Source organism: Thamnophis sirtalis, unplaced genomic scaffold, assembly GCF_051295495.1.
Source record: "Thamnophis sirtalis isolate CommonGarterSnake01/CBP01778 unplaced genomic scaffold, rThaSir2_p1.2 scaffold_8, whole genome shotgun sequence".
Taxonomy (NCBI): domain Eukaryota; kingdom Metazoa; phylum Chordata; class Lepidosauria; order Squamata; family Natricidae; genus Thamnophis; species Thamnophis sirtalis.
This window is the reverse complement of record NW_028261388.1, coordinates 30,711,448-30,724,773: the sequence shown is the minus strand read 5'-3', so window position 1 is coordinate 30,724,773 and position 13,326 is coordinate 30,711,448. Positions and strand designations below refer to the sequence as shown.

Here is a 13,326-nt window from a genome sequence, read left to right as displayed (position 1 = left end):
CGAGTCACTGCGCATGCTTTTCCACCGGGTGCATCATGGGAGAAAGGAGGCGGCTGGGAAGTGCCGGCTCGCCTTCTCAACTCTGCGCGTGCGTGCCTGAGCGGCAGGTAGACTAAGGCAAGGGGGCGATGCCCGCAGAGGATTCGCACCTGTCAGGTAACCAAATCTTTGGCTAAGGGTTTAGGGCGGATGGGATGGAGCGCTGCTCCTATGTGGCACAATTTTTTAAAGCCTGCTCTTTTGGAGGGAATTGCAGCTCCATCAAGAAGGGAAATGGGAGCTTCATCGTTTGATTCTCGCTCAGTTGTATGGGCTCCAGAGTCCTAAGCCAGAAAAAAGACGGGCTTTTTGGCAAACCATTGCATGTGCCAGGCTCGTGGTGGCTTCCAGTTGTGTCGGATTTCAGCCTCTATTACTTCCAGCTGGGGTAGACAGCTGTGCATCTGGAAGGCAAAGAATTGGTGCAGGGTGTTTTACAGTGGCTGAGGTTTGGTTCACACATGTTAAACCATCCTTTGATTAACTATCATTTGTTGTTTTGTCGATTAACTTACATTTCACTTGGTTTTCGCTGTGCGTAGGCTAAGATGTGAGCTGTGTAGCTAACTGTCTATTGAATAAACCCAATGTATCCAACAACCCACTGTTATAAATGGTCTTAGGTGTGATGGCTTGGCATCTCAATTGGCTAAATATAGCATTTAATTCACAACTATATTTGCAAAGTGCTTTGGTACAACAAGGATATTTCATGCCTCTTCACTACCATCTTCATATTGGATCTTAAACCATTGGCTGCTTCTTTTAGACCAGTGGTTCCCAACCTTTTTTTGGCCATGTCCCACCTAGGCATCTTTAAAATCCTAATGCCCACCCTAGGACATATAATTCTTACTTTACTCAAAAAGTGAACTCTACTCACAAGGAGGAAACATTAAAGACCATTAATTTGGTTTAAATAATGTTCAAATTGCCCCCATTAAAAATCAAACTGTCACCCTGTGGGACATGGACCCCACATTGGAAACCACTATTTGAGACAGTCTCAAGGAATTTATACCTTGAATGTAAATTGACACTGAGCATAAATTATTATGTACTACCGGTATTAATTATAAAAATTTATTGAAATTATAGGACAATATATTCTAGGTACACATTTAAAATAAGTCTAACCTGTTGCCTTTTGAATTTTAGAGATAGTGCAGAAGTAATTATATTGAAACCCTTGTGTTAAAGAAGAAATTAATACTTTATTTCAGGTAATTTTTAAGAGTTGCTATAAAGATGTTGAGAGATTGCCTTTTGAGGTTGACCTCCCTTCATTATATGCTTGGCAACACATACAAAGGAAACGTGTATTAACTGAACAGTATGTCTTGCACTTCTATCCTGTGCTAAAGGGAAGCTGGGGGGGGGTGTTGCATTTAAAATAACTTGTAGAATAAAAAAAGGCATGCATATTGTCCTCACCAAAGTCACACAAGCTAATACTACTTTTTTATGAGGTGGTAATAACAGAATCTCACAAGTCTGAATGCACTTCTCCCCCCACCCCTCTGCCCCTTTATCTTTGTGAGAACTAAAGAGGATTTTGTGGAAAATGCTTACTCAGATTACAGATCTGGGCTGGACTTCAGTTTCTTTTATCTTACCATTGTCTTGGTTACAGTTATTCATTCTGCCTATTGCATAGATAAACTCTTCCCTAAAAGCAAAACAAGACCTGTTATTGTCATTCAAGATATTTAAGATATAAATAAGATTTTCCAGCTCTATCTCAAAATCCTGGTAGAAAAGTTAGCTTCTCCAAACAATGAATAGTTCAGCAGTTGTATCATTTACTTTAGAATAAAACAAGCAAAGAGATATAACTGGAAAAAAATATGAGATTATTTTAGCATATTTAAATATGATGAATGGTGAAACCAATACTTAATTTCTTTATTAACTAATATTCCTACTCCACTATTGTAGAAGGTGATGCCTACAATTGATAATAAATTTCAGAAGAGTATTGTGATGTGTTCGATTACTTCAGTTGAAATGTGTTATTCAGTAAGGACTAAATATAAGATGTATCAAGATCAGGGAACATTTTTATTAATTTTATGATGTTAGTACTATATTTAAAGGGTTTACTAAAATAGTACTCAAGCATACCATAAATAACGGCTACTAAATTTATGCTTAATGCCTCAGAAAAACATGCATTGCAAAACTTACTTTTATGCAGTTTGTGAAGAATCAAGCACTAAACAGCTTTCTGAGTAGTCTAATAGCAATAAATGTCATTTTAAAGGACGTATCTGATATAGTGTTTTGCTTTGTGGTTCAAAGTGCACTGACAACACAGCAACAGCATGGATTCCAAACGTTGCAGTCAGTCTGCTCGATGGTCCAAGTCAGCAATTTATACACTGCTTCTAGGCGGTACCTTTGTTACATTGGGTTCAAGTCGTATCCTTTTGATGAAATACTCTGTCAATGAAGGTATGTTGGAATATGTATTTCTGTATAGATACCACCAGAATTTGTTGGCATGCTCTTTGCTGGACTATGACATGAAATTAAAATAATTAGGTTTTGTGGAGTATTGATTGCTTTTCATAACTGTTTTTCAATATGAGTTTGGTTCCCATAGCCATTTTAGTAAAGAATATATATTTCATATAGTCAGAAACTTTTTTATGACATCAAATACAGCACTGAAGCACTTTCTGTTAGTGATCTAGTCAAGTGAAAAAGCATACAATACTACACAATTAGGATCAGAACACTAATTTATAGTACAAAAAAGCCTCAACTTTGAATTTCACTCCCTGAAACCCCTTATTTACCATTCATTCAGAATAGAACTGGAAGGGACCCTGGAAGTCTTCTAATCCAACTCCTGCTCAAGCAGGAGACCCTCTACCATTTCAGACAGATGGCTGTCCAGTCTTTTCATAAAAACCTCCAGTAATGAAGCATCCACAACCTCTGAAGGCAAACTATTTCACTGGTTAATTGTCCTCACTGTTAGAATGTTTCTCCTAAGTATTCAAAATGTTAATACTAAAATATTTTAAAATACCAAATATTTTCCAAAAGAAGAAGATATATTTTAATTCTTTTTTTATGAAAAATTCTTACCTGGAAATAAAAGTGGAGATTTTTTTAAATACAACTTGTTGAATGTACATTTCTGCATTGGCTGCCTGTTGTAATGTTTTTACTTTATTTAAAGTTAATATATGCAATATTCATGTGAGTTCTCTAAATATTTTTCAGATAATAAGTATGATTATCTTCCTGCAACTGTGAATGTGTGCTCAGAATTAGTTAAGCTCGTACTTTGTTTGATAATGGCTCTCTGGGTAATCAGAAAAGGTAAGCTGCTAGAGCTAAATTATTATGATATTTAGGTTTGAAGGATAAATTATATGTAATTTCTAGGGCATCTATGGCATATGTGCCGGAGGTGGCACACAGTGCCCTCTCAGCTGGCACGTGCGCCTTCACCCCAGGTCAGATTTCCATGGCGTTTCTTTCGCGAGCTTCTATTTCCCTGCAAATGATGAAGCTCGTGAAAGAAAAATATATTTTCTTTGGAGAGGCTGGTAATCAATAAAAAATAAAGGAGAGGTAAAGTATATCATGAATTATCGCTGGAAAAATGAAATGAAAAATGGGAACATTAAGTTGGAGAAATTAAAAGGCATATTTTGAATATTGTATTATATTCTATTGTAACAGAATCACATTAATTAATTTACTTACAGAATATAAATCCTAAATTCTGCAGATGGTTGAGGAATTTGAGATACTAAATTAAATTAAAATTGTTGCTTAAAAATGTCCGATATAAGTATGTGAATATAATTTATTTAGTGCTTAATGTTTTTATTCATAGTTGTTGGTTTTTAAATTATTAAATTTAAAATGTTAAGATAATTAAACTATATTTAAATTATTGAGAAAAAATAATTTTAAAAATTAAAAAAAGGTTATCGGAATAGAGAGTGTTTAAAGCAGCCTTCCACTTTACCACACAAGATGATTTAACACCCAAATGAAACATAAATTGTGTTTAATTTACAAAGAAAAAAAATTATAGTGATGATTGGTCAAAATTTCAATTTGAATATCATTCAAAATCTTTCTAAGAAAGACTGGTAAAGTTTCATATTTGTGTTTAATAAGGAAGCTTCCAATTTTAAATTTATTAAGGAGTTTGTTATAGTGCTTTGTTCTTTTTAAAATCCACAATAATCATATGTGATGAGACAGTGTAGATATGTACTGATAATTAAATGCATTGAACTATTTTTCATCTTCCTTCTTTTTCTTTTTTAGGAGGATATTCCCATAGTGGATTTGGCTGCAGCTCTTGGAGGCAATTGTATAGCTATATAAAGTGGTCAATTCCAGCTTTTCTTTATTTTTTAGATAATCTGATTGTCTTCTATGTGTTGTCCTATCTTGAACCAGTAAGTATCACTTCAGAAATGCAGAATAGTCTCTATGTGTTCTAATGGAAAGCGAATATATCTTTATCATATTTAGTGCTTATATCAAATTTCAGTTATTTTAGGAGATTATAGGTAGGATTACTTCCTGCTGAATAGTATTTCAATAGTTGAATTGATATTTTAGAGATGTTATGTTCAGTATGAGCTATAATATAAGCAGAATACAAATTTCACGGGCTAGATGACTGTATTCAATTCTTAAGTTTTGTCAGTGCTTTCATAATTCAGACAAAAAAATCTGTATTGTAAAAGGTGTTTTCAATTGTTTGTACATAAGTTTGTGTATGAAGCATAACATATAAGTAATTCCAAGGAAATTAAGGTAAATGCTTTAATTAGAGCCAGTAAACTTTAGTTAACCAGAATCTATTGAACATTGGCTTAGAGTGAAAATAGGTAGTCCTTGGGTTACGATAATTGAGCCTGGAATTTCCATTGCTAAGTGAAGTAATGGTTAGATGAATTATCACCTGACTGCATTTAGTGACAGAAGTTCCTGTAGTCCTAGTTGCAGTTGTTAGGCCAGGACTGTGCCATTGTTAAGACAGGATCTCATGCTTCTGCCCTACCATGATCCTTTCTGCTTCAGCTTCCCATCTTTGCCCTATTCGCTGCCCTGTACTCTGTCATCACTTGCCTCTGCCACTCCCAGCTTACCTTTGCTGTCTTGGTTTCCCACTGCGGAGAAGGCATGCCTAGCTGAGGCAGCTGGTGGTGGGAGGGGTGCAGTGGCAGGATTAGGCCGCAGAGTGCACAGTGGCTAAAAGGGCAGAAGAGGGGTGGTGGTGGGGGGAAGAGATGGGGGGTGGAGTTGAAGTGCACTCTGCAGAATAAATGCGGGCAAAGCTGCCAAGCATCTGAATTTTGATCATGTGACCACAAGGGCCTTGGCAACAGCTGGAACTTTGAAGACTGGTTGTAACTACCATTCATTCAGCACTGTTATAACTTTGAATAGTCACTGAATGATCCGAGGGCTACTTATAAGTATTTTGCATTTTTGATGCTTAGGAGTAATTTGGGGGGTGCGTACATATTTTCATGATAGTGTCAAAAGTCTGAAGACAATTTTACTTATAAGGACAAGAACAGTGTTGTAAGAAATAGGGTTGAATGTAGTTTTATGATTTATTAAGATGGGAATGAATGCTGGCTGCTTTCAATATGACAGACTGATTTCCACTTGCAAAAGAGATCTTTGATCTTCTCTGGTTGGTTCCATCACTCCTCCACATCACATGTACATAACCTCAGGTTTGCCCTAGATAAGATTTGAGAGGAATCACTACTCATTTTGATTACCAGTAGGTTCAAAGGAGGGAAATTATTTCTCACATTCTTCTCACTTTCTGTTTCTACTCAAATGGAAATCAAGATTTTCTCTATAGAATATCATATAGTGAAAGTCATAAACTGAACAAATTATGATTATCTCACCAAATGTCCTTTCATTAATTGGAATCTGCCATTCAAGATGAAATATATGAAAAGAGTATCTCTTGTCATTTATGAACACCTCTAATGGCAAAGAACCTTCCATGGACAGAAAGAAAGCATTAAAACATTGGTCAATAATTTGGGAAATAAATGTTAAGGTTTTGTTTTTCTGCTTGATTCTATGAAATATAGGAATGCTTGCTTTCAGGACCTCTCTAGATAGTGAGTTGGTTTTTTAAAATAAAAGTGCTGTTTAGCTCAATAAAATTTGGTTCCACAAACCATCATGCATTAAAGACATAGTACACTCGTGGATATCTTATTTTTAGGTTGCATTGGACTTGTAACATAATATCTCTTCTTCTTTTTCTAGGCGATGGCGGTTCTGTTCTCAAATTTTGTTATCATAACAACAGCTCTTCTATTCAGAATAGTGCTGAAGTGAGTAATTATGGAAACATGTTATCTTTTGTCATTTCTTTGTTTCCTCAAAGTTCTCTTCTGAAGCAATTTTAAACAAGGCTCTAAAGGTAATGAAAATTAAAAGCACACCCAAAATGATTAATAATATTACTACTATATCTAATAATACTAATAATACTACTATTGTCATTTGTTAATGAATACATAGCTATTGAGTTTGATGTACTTTCTGTGGTTTCATTTTGTTAATGAAATGACTCAAAAGGCAGTCCTAAATATGTTAATCTTATCAAACTGGCTCATACTTGCATTTGCTCTCCCAAATGGTTGTTTTCAAAGACATTACATTCTAATATTTACTTACATAGTGTAGGGTATTGTTGGAAGAACAATAGCTGCCCATAGTTGTCTGGAACTGCAAGATGGGGAGCATATAAATTTAATAAATAAATAAATAAGTGAAAGAATATTGGTACAGCTTCAGTAGGTACAAAATAATTCAGTGTGCAGAGTGAATCATCCTGTTAGGTATAAGAGGCATTGTAAGCATTTGGCTTTCAATATTATTGCCCAAAGAATTTTTCCTCATATGACACTAGAACAGAAGTCACACTACTGCCTTAAAAAGTTAACTCTTTTCCTCCCTTACCTATTATTTGTGCTTCTTTGAATCAACTTACATCATTTTTTTTCTCCATGCAGGCGGCAGGTCTCCTGGGTGCAATGGGCCTCTTTGCTGATTCTGTTCCTATCTATTGTAGCTCTGACTGCAGGGACAGGAAGCAATGAGCATAGCTTGGCTGTGCATGGATTTCATCATGACATTTTTCTCAGCCATTCAAACAGTTGCCTGCAGTATACCAAATCAGAAGAAGAATGTTGGGGCAAAGAGAACTGCACTCTTAGATGGTCCTTCCCTGGCTTTACCTGGAATGTCACAACTACGGCAGGACCCATGAAAACAGTTCGTCTTGGACTAGGACATCTGCTCATCCTAGTGCAGTGTTTTATTTCAGCATTAGCCAACATCTACAATGAAAAAATACTGAAAGAAGGAGGCCAATTCAGTGAAAATATCTTTGTGCAGAATACCAAGCTGTACCTCTTTGGAGCTATGTTTAATGCTCTGATGCTAAGCTTCCGCCCTGAAAACAGGCGCCGGATAGAGTATTGTGGTTTTTTCTATGGCCACAACATATTCTCCGTGGCCCTTATTTTTGTCACTGCCTTCCTTGGGCTCTCCGTGGCCTTCATTCTGAAGTTCCGAGACAACATGTTTCATGTTTTGACTGCACAAGTTACAACAGTGATCATCACCACTGTGTCAGTTTTTGTATTTGACTTTAAGCCTTCCATGGAGTTCTTCTTGGAAGCACCTGTAGTTCTTTTGTCTATATTTATCTATCACTCCAGCGGCCCTCATTGTACGGAACACACTGTTCAGTGGGAAAGGGGCAAACATAATGGAGGTGCATGGGAGCGCTCTAGTGGGGTAAGGTTTGAAAGGTTTCCTTTATAGATATTCTGTGGGCCAATTGATTTCAGTGCAGACCTCTGATTGTGATGTGAATGTAAATGTTTGCCATCATTGTCAAAATATCATTATACCGTTAGTAGGTACAGTAGTCCTTGGTTATGATTGCATGTTGAGTGATCACTCAAACTTACCACAAGCCCCCCCAAAAAACAGTTTGACTATTTTTGAACTCATGATGGTCTTAGCATCCCTATGGTCATATAAACATGTTTCCAGCACTTGATAACTGGGGAATTTTTACAGTGGTTGCAGAGTCCTTGAGTCACATGATTGCTGTTTGCAATCATGCGAACTTCACAACTGGCTTTCAACAAGCAAACTCAATGAGGAAGCTGGCAATTACATCACACTTAGTGACCGCAGGTGATTCATTCAATGGCTGCAGTGGAGCTGGTGTAAATTGGTCGTGGTCATGTCATGTTTCACTTAATAACTGTGTCACTTCGCGATGGAGTAGTCGGACCCTGTGGTTGTTAAGTGAGGATTACCTATACATGTGTGGTTCTGCTTCCTTTATATTTGTTTGCTTATTAGAGTGCGTCCAAATGATATGCTAACTTCTACAGTTTGTTATGAATGCATCCAATTAAGTTAGTTATGGCCATATGTAGCTGTTGAAAAAAATCTGTACATATAACTGGATGCACTCACAGCAAACTATAAAGGAAAGTCATGCTATGTTGAAACATGTTGCTGGGCAGTCCTGGTAAAGTAGTTCCTGCACTCTTAGAATGTAGTAGAAAACACTGCTATTTTCTTCTGCCTATTTTGCAAAGAAATGTTCTTTTTTTAAAAAACAGCAGAGAAACATTTCTATGTGCTGACCCAAAGAGCTACTGCTCTTTGCAATAAAGGATGTGGTTCATTCAGAAAACTAGAATGGAGGTTGTGCCCTTGCTGGAAGCTGCTTAGTCTTACTGCGGTACCCACTATGAGCCATTTCTTTCCTTTGCATTTCCTATATTTGTGTTCCCTAATCACAATCACACTAGATTTGGGATGTGCATCTCTCTAGGATCCAGAAACATTTGGCGACATGAAATCAAAGCATTTTGGGGCATTCCATTTTGTCGCAGGTTTTCAACTTAAAATCCTAGTGTCCCAAGAAGTTTACAATAGTATAGTGTAGTTTAAAGGACATTCTAAAGGAATATTTTGTATTTTTCAGATACATTCCTTATTAACATTAAAGTGTATTTTTAGAATAGCTTTGAATGTATAAAGTTCTTTTTTTAATGTATTTGTGGCTATTTGCTTAGCTTTCTATTGAATTGAAGTGATTTTTTAAAAAGATTGAACACCAGAGGGCACAAGTGACAAACAAGGTGCACTTATGATGTGTTCATGGGTATGCTTCAAGCATATTTGAATAAATATGTAGATTGTATGCAAAAGTTAATATATTAATGTGTATGTATTTGTGAAAGTAAATATATATAATTTTCATGTGGATTTGTAAATTCATTAAGCCTAAAAAAGCAACAATTTTTTTACTAACTTTCTTTTGGCTTTACTTGAAAAGATTCAGAATTGGATTTATTTGGTTTCTCTTTTTTCCAAATTTTTGCCTGGTGCCATTGCAAAAAATATGTAATATAGATTTAATAAATGTATTTGATGAACATTTGACAAGGTCAAATTCCTGCTCTTTCTACGTGGGTAAATATTTTGCATGGCATATAAAATACATAATTGTTATGAAAGAAGAGAACAATGCTTCTCAAAGTGACTGATTAAGAAGGATTTAATATTGTGCAGATGTATATATTGCAGGATCAGGCCTTCATAATGCACTAAATTGTATTTATTAGTTACGACATAGTTGTGTGACAAGGATATAAAAAATTGGAGCCCCTGGCTCATGAATGGCTCACCAGTAACTTTTTTTGCAAGTTCAAGATCCTATACTAGAATTGACCGAACTGTCTAGTGGTAATTTGGAGCAATAATGTAAGAACTCTCCCAGTTAGGATCCTGGTAGAGCTTCTAGTCAACAAAAGTTGTACTTCCTATCTCTGATATAATTAACAAAGGTAACTTAAATTGCAATCCAGTTCCAATGAAAGAAACACTATTACAGGACAAGGACTAATGAAGTTCTACTACCACAATAGAGCCAATACCAAAAGTAGCTATGCTTCAAATTATGGTAAACATTAGACAAATGATGTAATCTATCCATTTAAGGACTTGTTTATTAATTTTTCACTCATCTTCCCTTTATTTTCTATAGGATGGAGAAGAACTTGAAAGGCTCACCAAACCAGGCAGTGATCATGATTCAGATGAGGAGGCCTTATAGCAAATGGTGGTCCACAACTAAAATTTGGGGGAGATCGGCTGGACGTCCATACCAAGTAGATAATGGGAGGAGGGCTTTGCCAATTCACAAATATCTCCTATGAGTAACATAATCAGGCATAAAGCACAAAATTACTAGAATGTAACCAGCAGTCCTCCACCCCAACCCAATCATTCATGAGTTTTCTGTTCCAACTCTTCCATCTGGTTGTGGAAGGCTCTTTGCCAACATAGAATGTGAGGGCAGGAAACTTTTTCACAGTGGAAGTGGTGGAAATCTCTTACTGTTTTCACTGAGGTGGGATTTTTTTTTAAAAAAAATAAAAATAAAGTTCTGCTAGATGATATTTTAACTACTCGCCAAACAAAGGGTATTAGGGTGGGATTAGAAAAATCAATGGAGGTTATAATTTCTCCTAATCCTCATGACTATGCACTACTAATAGTGTTGAAGACCATACACCTCTTGAGTATTAAATGCAATTGGAATTTTGGGGAGATGTACATATTCTTGCCAACTGGATGATAGCAGGAAAGTTTGCCTATTTACAAATTACTATTCACATAATCAGTCATAAAGCACTGATTTACTAGAATGCTATCAAAATATTAATTGCTGGAAATTATTGCAGGGCAATCATTGTCCTTCTGATAGTAGACTTCCCATAGGCAACTAGTAGGTCATTGTTGAAAATAGGATACTGGAGCAAACAGAATTTTTATGTGATCCAGCAGAACTGCTCATGCTTCTGTGTACTTGATCTTCTAAAATGAAGATTTATTTTTTCAGCAAAGAGTCATTGGAATTCAGAAGATTTGGCTGCAGAAGGGAAGCATCATTTTGAACCATGTATTTTGAGAAAGCTGGGGTTTTTTTTCCACCTTAAAATAAAGAGACTGGAGTACTAATGCTGACAAGATATCTCAGTTCAAAGATGATGTGAGAGAAGAATTTAGTGATGGAATTATGGAAGCTACCATTTTGTGGAAATCCAGAAGCAAAGTCCTCAAAATATTGCATACCACAAAGATAAATGGTAACATTTCTTATGTGTAAAATGTACTTTACCCTTTAAGCTTCGGAAAATATTGTTGCCATCATGTGTTGTATGCCTTGGGTACCATGTAAATCATCAATCTTTTTATATGACTACCCCTGTGATATCCAGTGTTAAACTCTGCATATGTCTGAGCCTTAAAATTACAGTAATTAAGATACCATTTGAATATGAAAACCCATATTTGGGCACCTAGTATTTCTTCTAAATGCTACCATCACAATTGAGATGAGTTATCCAGCTGATGGATCTATTAAATGAATAGGAAATTAATAATATTACCTTCTAGCCATTTTGGACATTTCTGTACAATATGGGTACTATTTTTACTTTTGTTACATGAAAATAGATGAATTGTGTATTTGAGCATAAAATTTAAGATTACTTCTTTCAAAATATACTAACCGGATCATCCTTCCAGGATAATGCAAAACAGGATCTAGAAAGATATATTGTTCTACGTATTTATTCATTCTTAGCCAATGTAGTTAAAGGGATGAAGGGAATTGCACTCTTAACATCTGAGGGTTGGGTGATACTTCTAGTATAAACCATGTAACACTGGATAAAACTGCATTTATCTCCTTTTACATGCATGTTCACAAGCTGTGTGTTCCAAAAAAATTAATTTCCCTGGTAAATAAGTGATGTGCAACTATCCCATGTTGTTGCTATAAAGATACTCCATCTTTTCTGGCTAATTTATTCAGTTACTATCCTTGATGGTGAATTGCAATCCAATAATATGTGGAAGTCAAGAGTTTGGAGAAGAATCTTATGGCATGTGGGCAAGGAAAATTTGTAATCCAGTATTTCTTAACCTTTAATGGATATTTTAAACAGGCCATCTTTTATATCGGGTAATGCCTTTAAGATTTTGGCATATCTAGGTTATGTACTAGGAATGTCAATTCCTTAAAGAAAAGTTATCTACCCTATAAATGTTTCCTAAGCTTTCAGCTTGGAAGTAGCAAATTGGAGTGCCTCCCTTTGATTGTCTTTGATATTCAGTCTTTTGTACACATTCATGTTTGTGTTAAGTTCCATAAAAGGCAAAAGAAGTACAGGCATAAAATGCAGTGCAGCATAGAAAGTTTGTGCTGATATATATTTAAAGGTGTTACAATATTTTGCATGCAAAATATTCTGTGGATATGATAGAGAAATTTCTGTTTTTCCAGCATTGAGATTCAGTTTTGGAGTGGAAATGTATAAAGAAAATGGTACAATTGTATTTAAGACATTTAGCAACTGTCACATATAGAGAATTCTAAATTATATAAAACAATGCTTGAATTGTGATGTGAAGTTTCACTTCAGTTTAAATTTCAAGTTTAAGATTCATTTGTAAAGATGTCTGCAGGGGCAAGAATTAATATTGAGAAATTATTGGAAGAGGAAAGTATGAAAATGCTAGGCAAATATTCCAATCATGGTTATTGTGTTGATATAAGGTGGTTCTATTATTTGCTTTCGTAACATCTAATTGATATTTTTCTGTAATGTCGCTACCACACTGAAACCTGGTGTAATGAAGTATCCTTTTGACCCTGCTTTATCTTATGTTTATTGTATTTATTCAGAAATACTGTTTGAAGTAAGGATTTCTTTTACCAACTTTATTGACGCAAGTATCCATTGTGCTTTTATTGATAGTCTCTGAAGAAGTAGTTCTAACATAACAGTGTTCCTTAACAGCAGTTGTTTAAATACAGTTGCAAGACAAACTTTGCCTAACTTACCTACTAGTGCCTGGAATAAATTACAATTTGGGGGGGGAGGGGAATGGTGAGTTGAGTTCAATGAAAAAAACTGGGCAAATGGGATATTGATGTTATGCATACCAATAGAATTAGACACAGAAAAATTAATACTTTAGTGACCAATATTGACTTTCCATAACAATTAGAAAAACCAATATTCAAATACATATTTTTAAAAATTGGTAATATCATACATATATACTCTCAATAACGTATGGATTTGTGCTGGGCTTTTAATGGAGTCATTTAGGGCAGTGGTCTGCAACCTTGGCAACTTTAAGACTTGTGGACTT

General features: G+C 35.5%; 1 protein-coding gene across 3 annotated transcripts; it reads left to right on the top strand.

The window, feature by feature from the left end:
* Nucleotides 1-42: 42 nt before the first annotated feature.
* On the top strand, nt 43-12,823 carry SLC35A5 (solute carrier family 35 member A5). 3 transcript variants are annotated; one of them, XR_001313369.2, is made up of 8 exons: nt 43-156; nt 2,341-2,493; nt 3,274-3,372; nt 4,339-4,472; nt 6,325-6,392; nt 7,077-7,866; nt 10,145-10,268; nt 11,003-12,823. XR_001313369.2 is itself a non-coding variant. In XM_087721357.1 (8 exons), exons 3-8 carry the CDS (start codon nt 2,364-2,366, stop codon nt 10,211-10,213), a joined length of 1,290 nt encoding a protein of 429 aa, XP_087577483.1. In that variant the 5' UTR covers nt 97-156; nt 1,198-1,262; nt 2,341-2,363; the 3' UTR covers nt 10,214-12,823. The 3 variants fall into 3 exon arrangements, 2 of the variants coding, with proteins under 2 accessions (XP_013918884.1, XP_087577483.1); XM_087721357.1 differs by adding an exon at nt 1,198-1,262 and having other exon boundaries at nt 97-156; nt 10,145-12,823; XM_014063409.2 differs by having other exon boundaries at nt 10,145-12,823.
* The last annotated feature ends 503 nt before the right edge of the window (nt 12,824-13,326 follow it).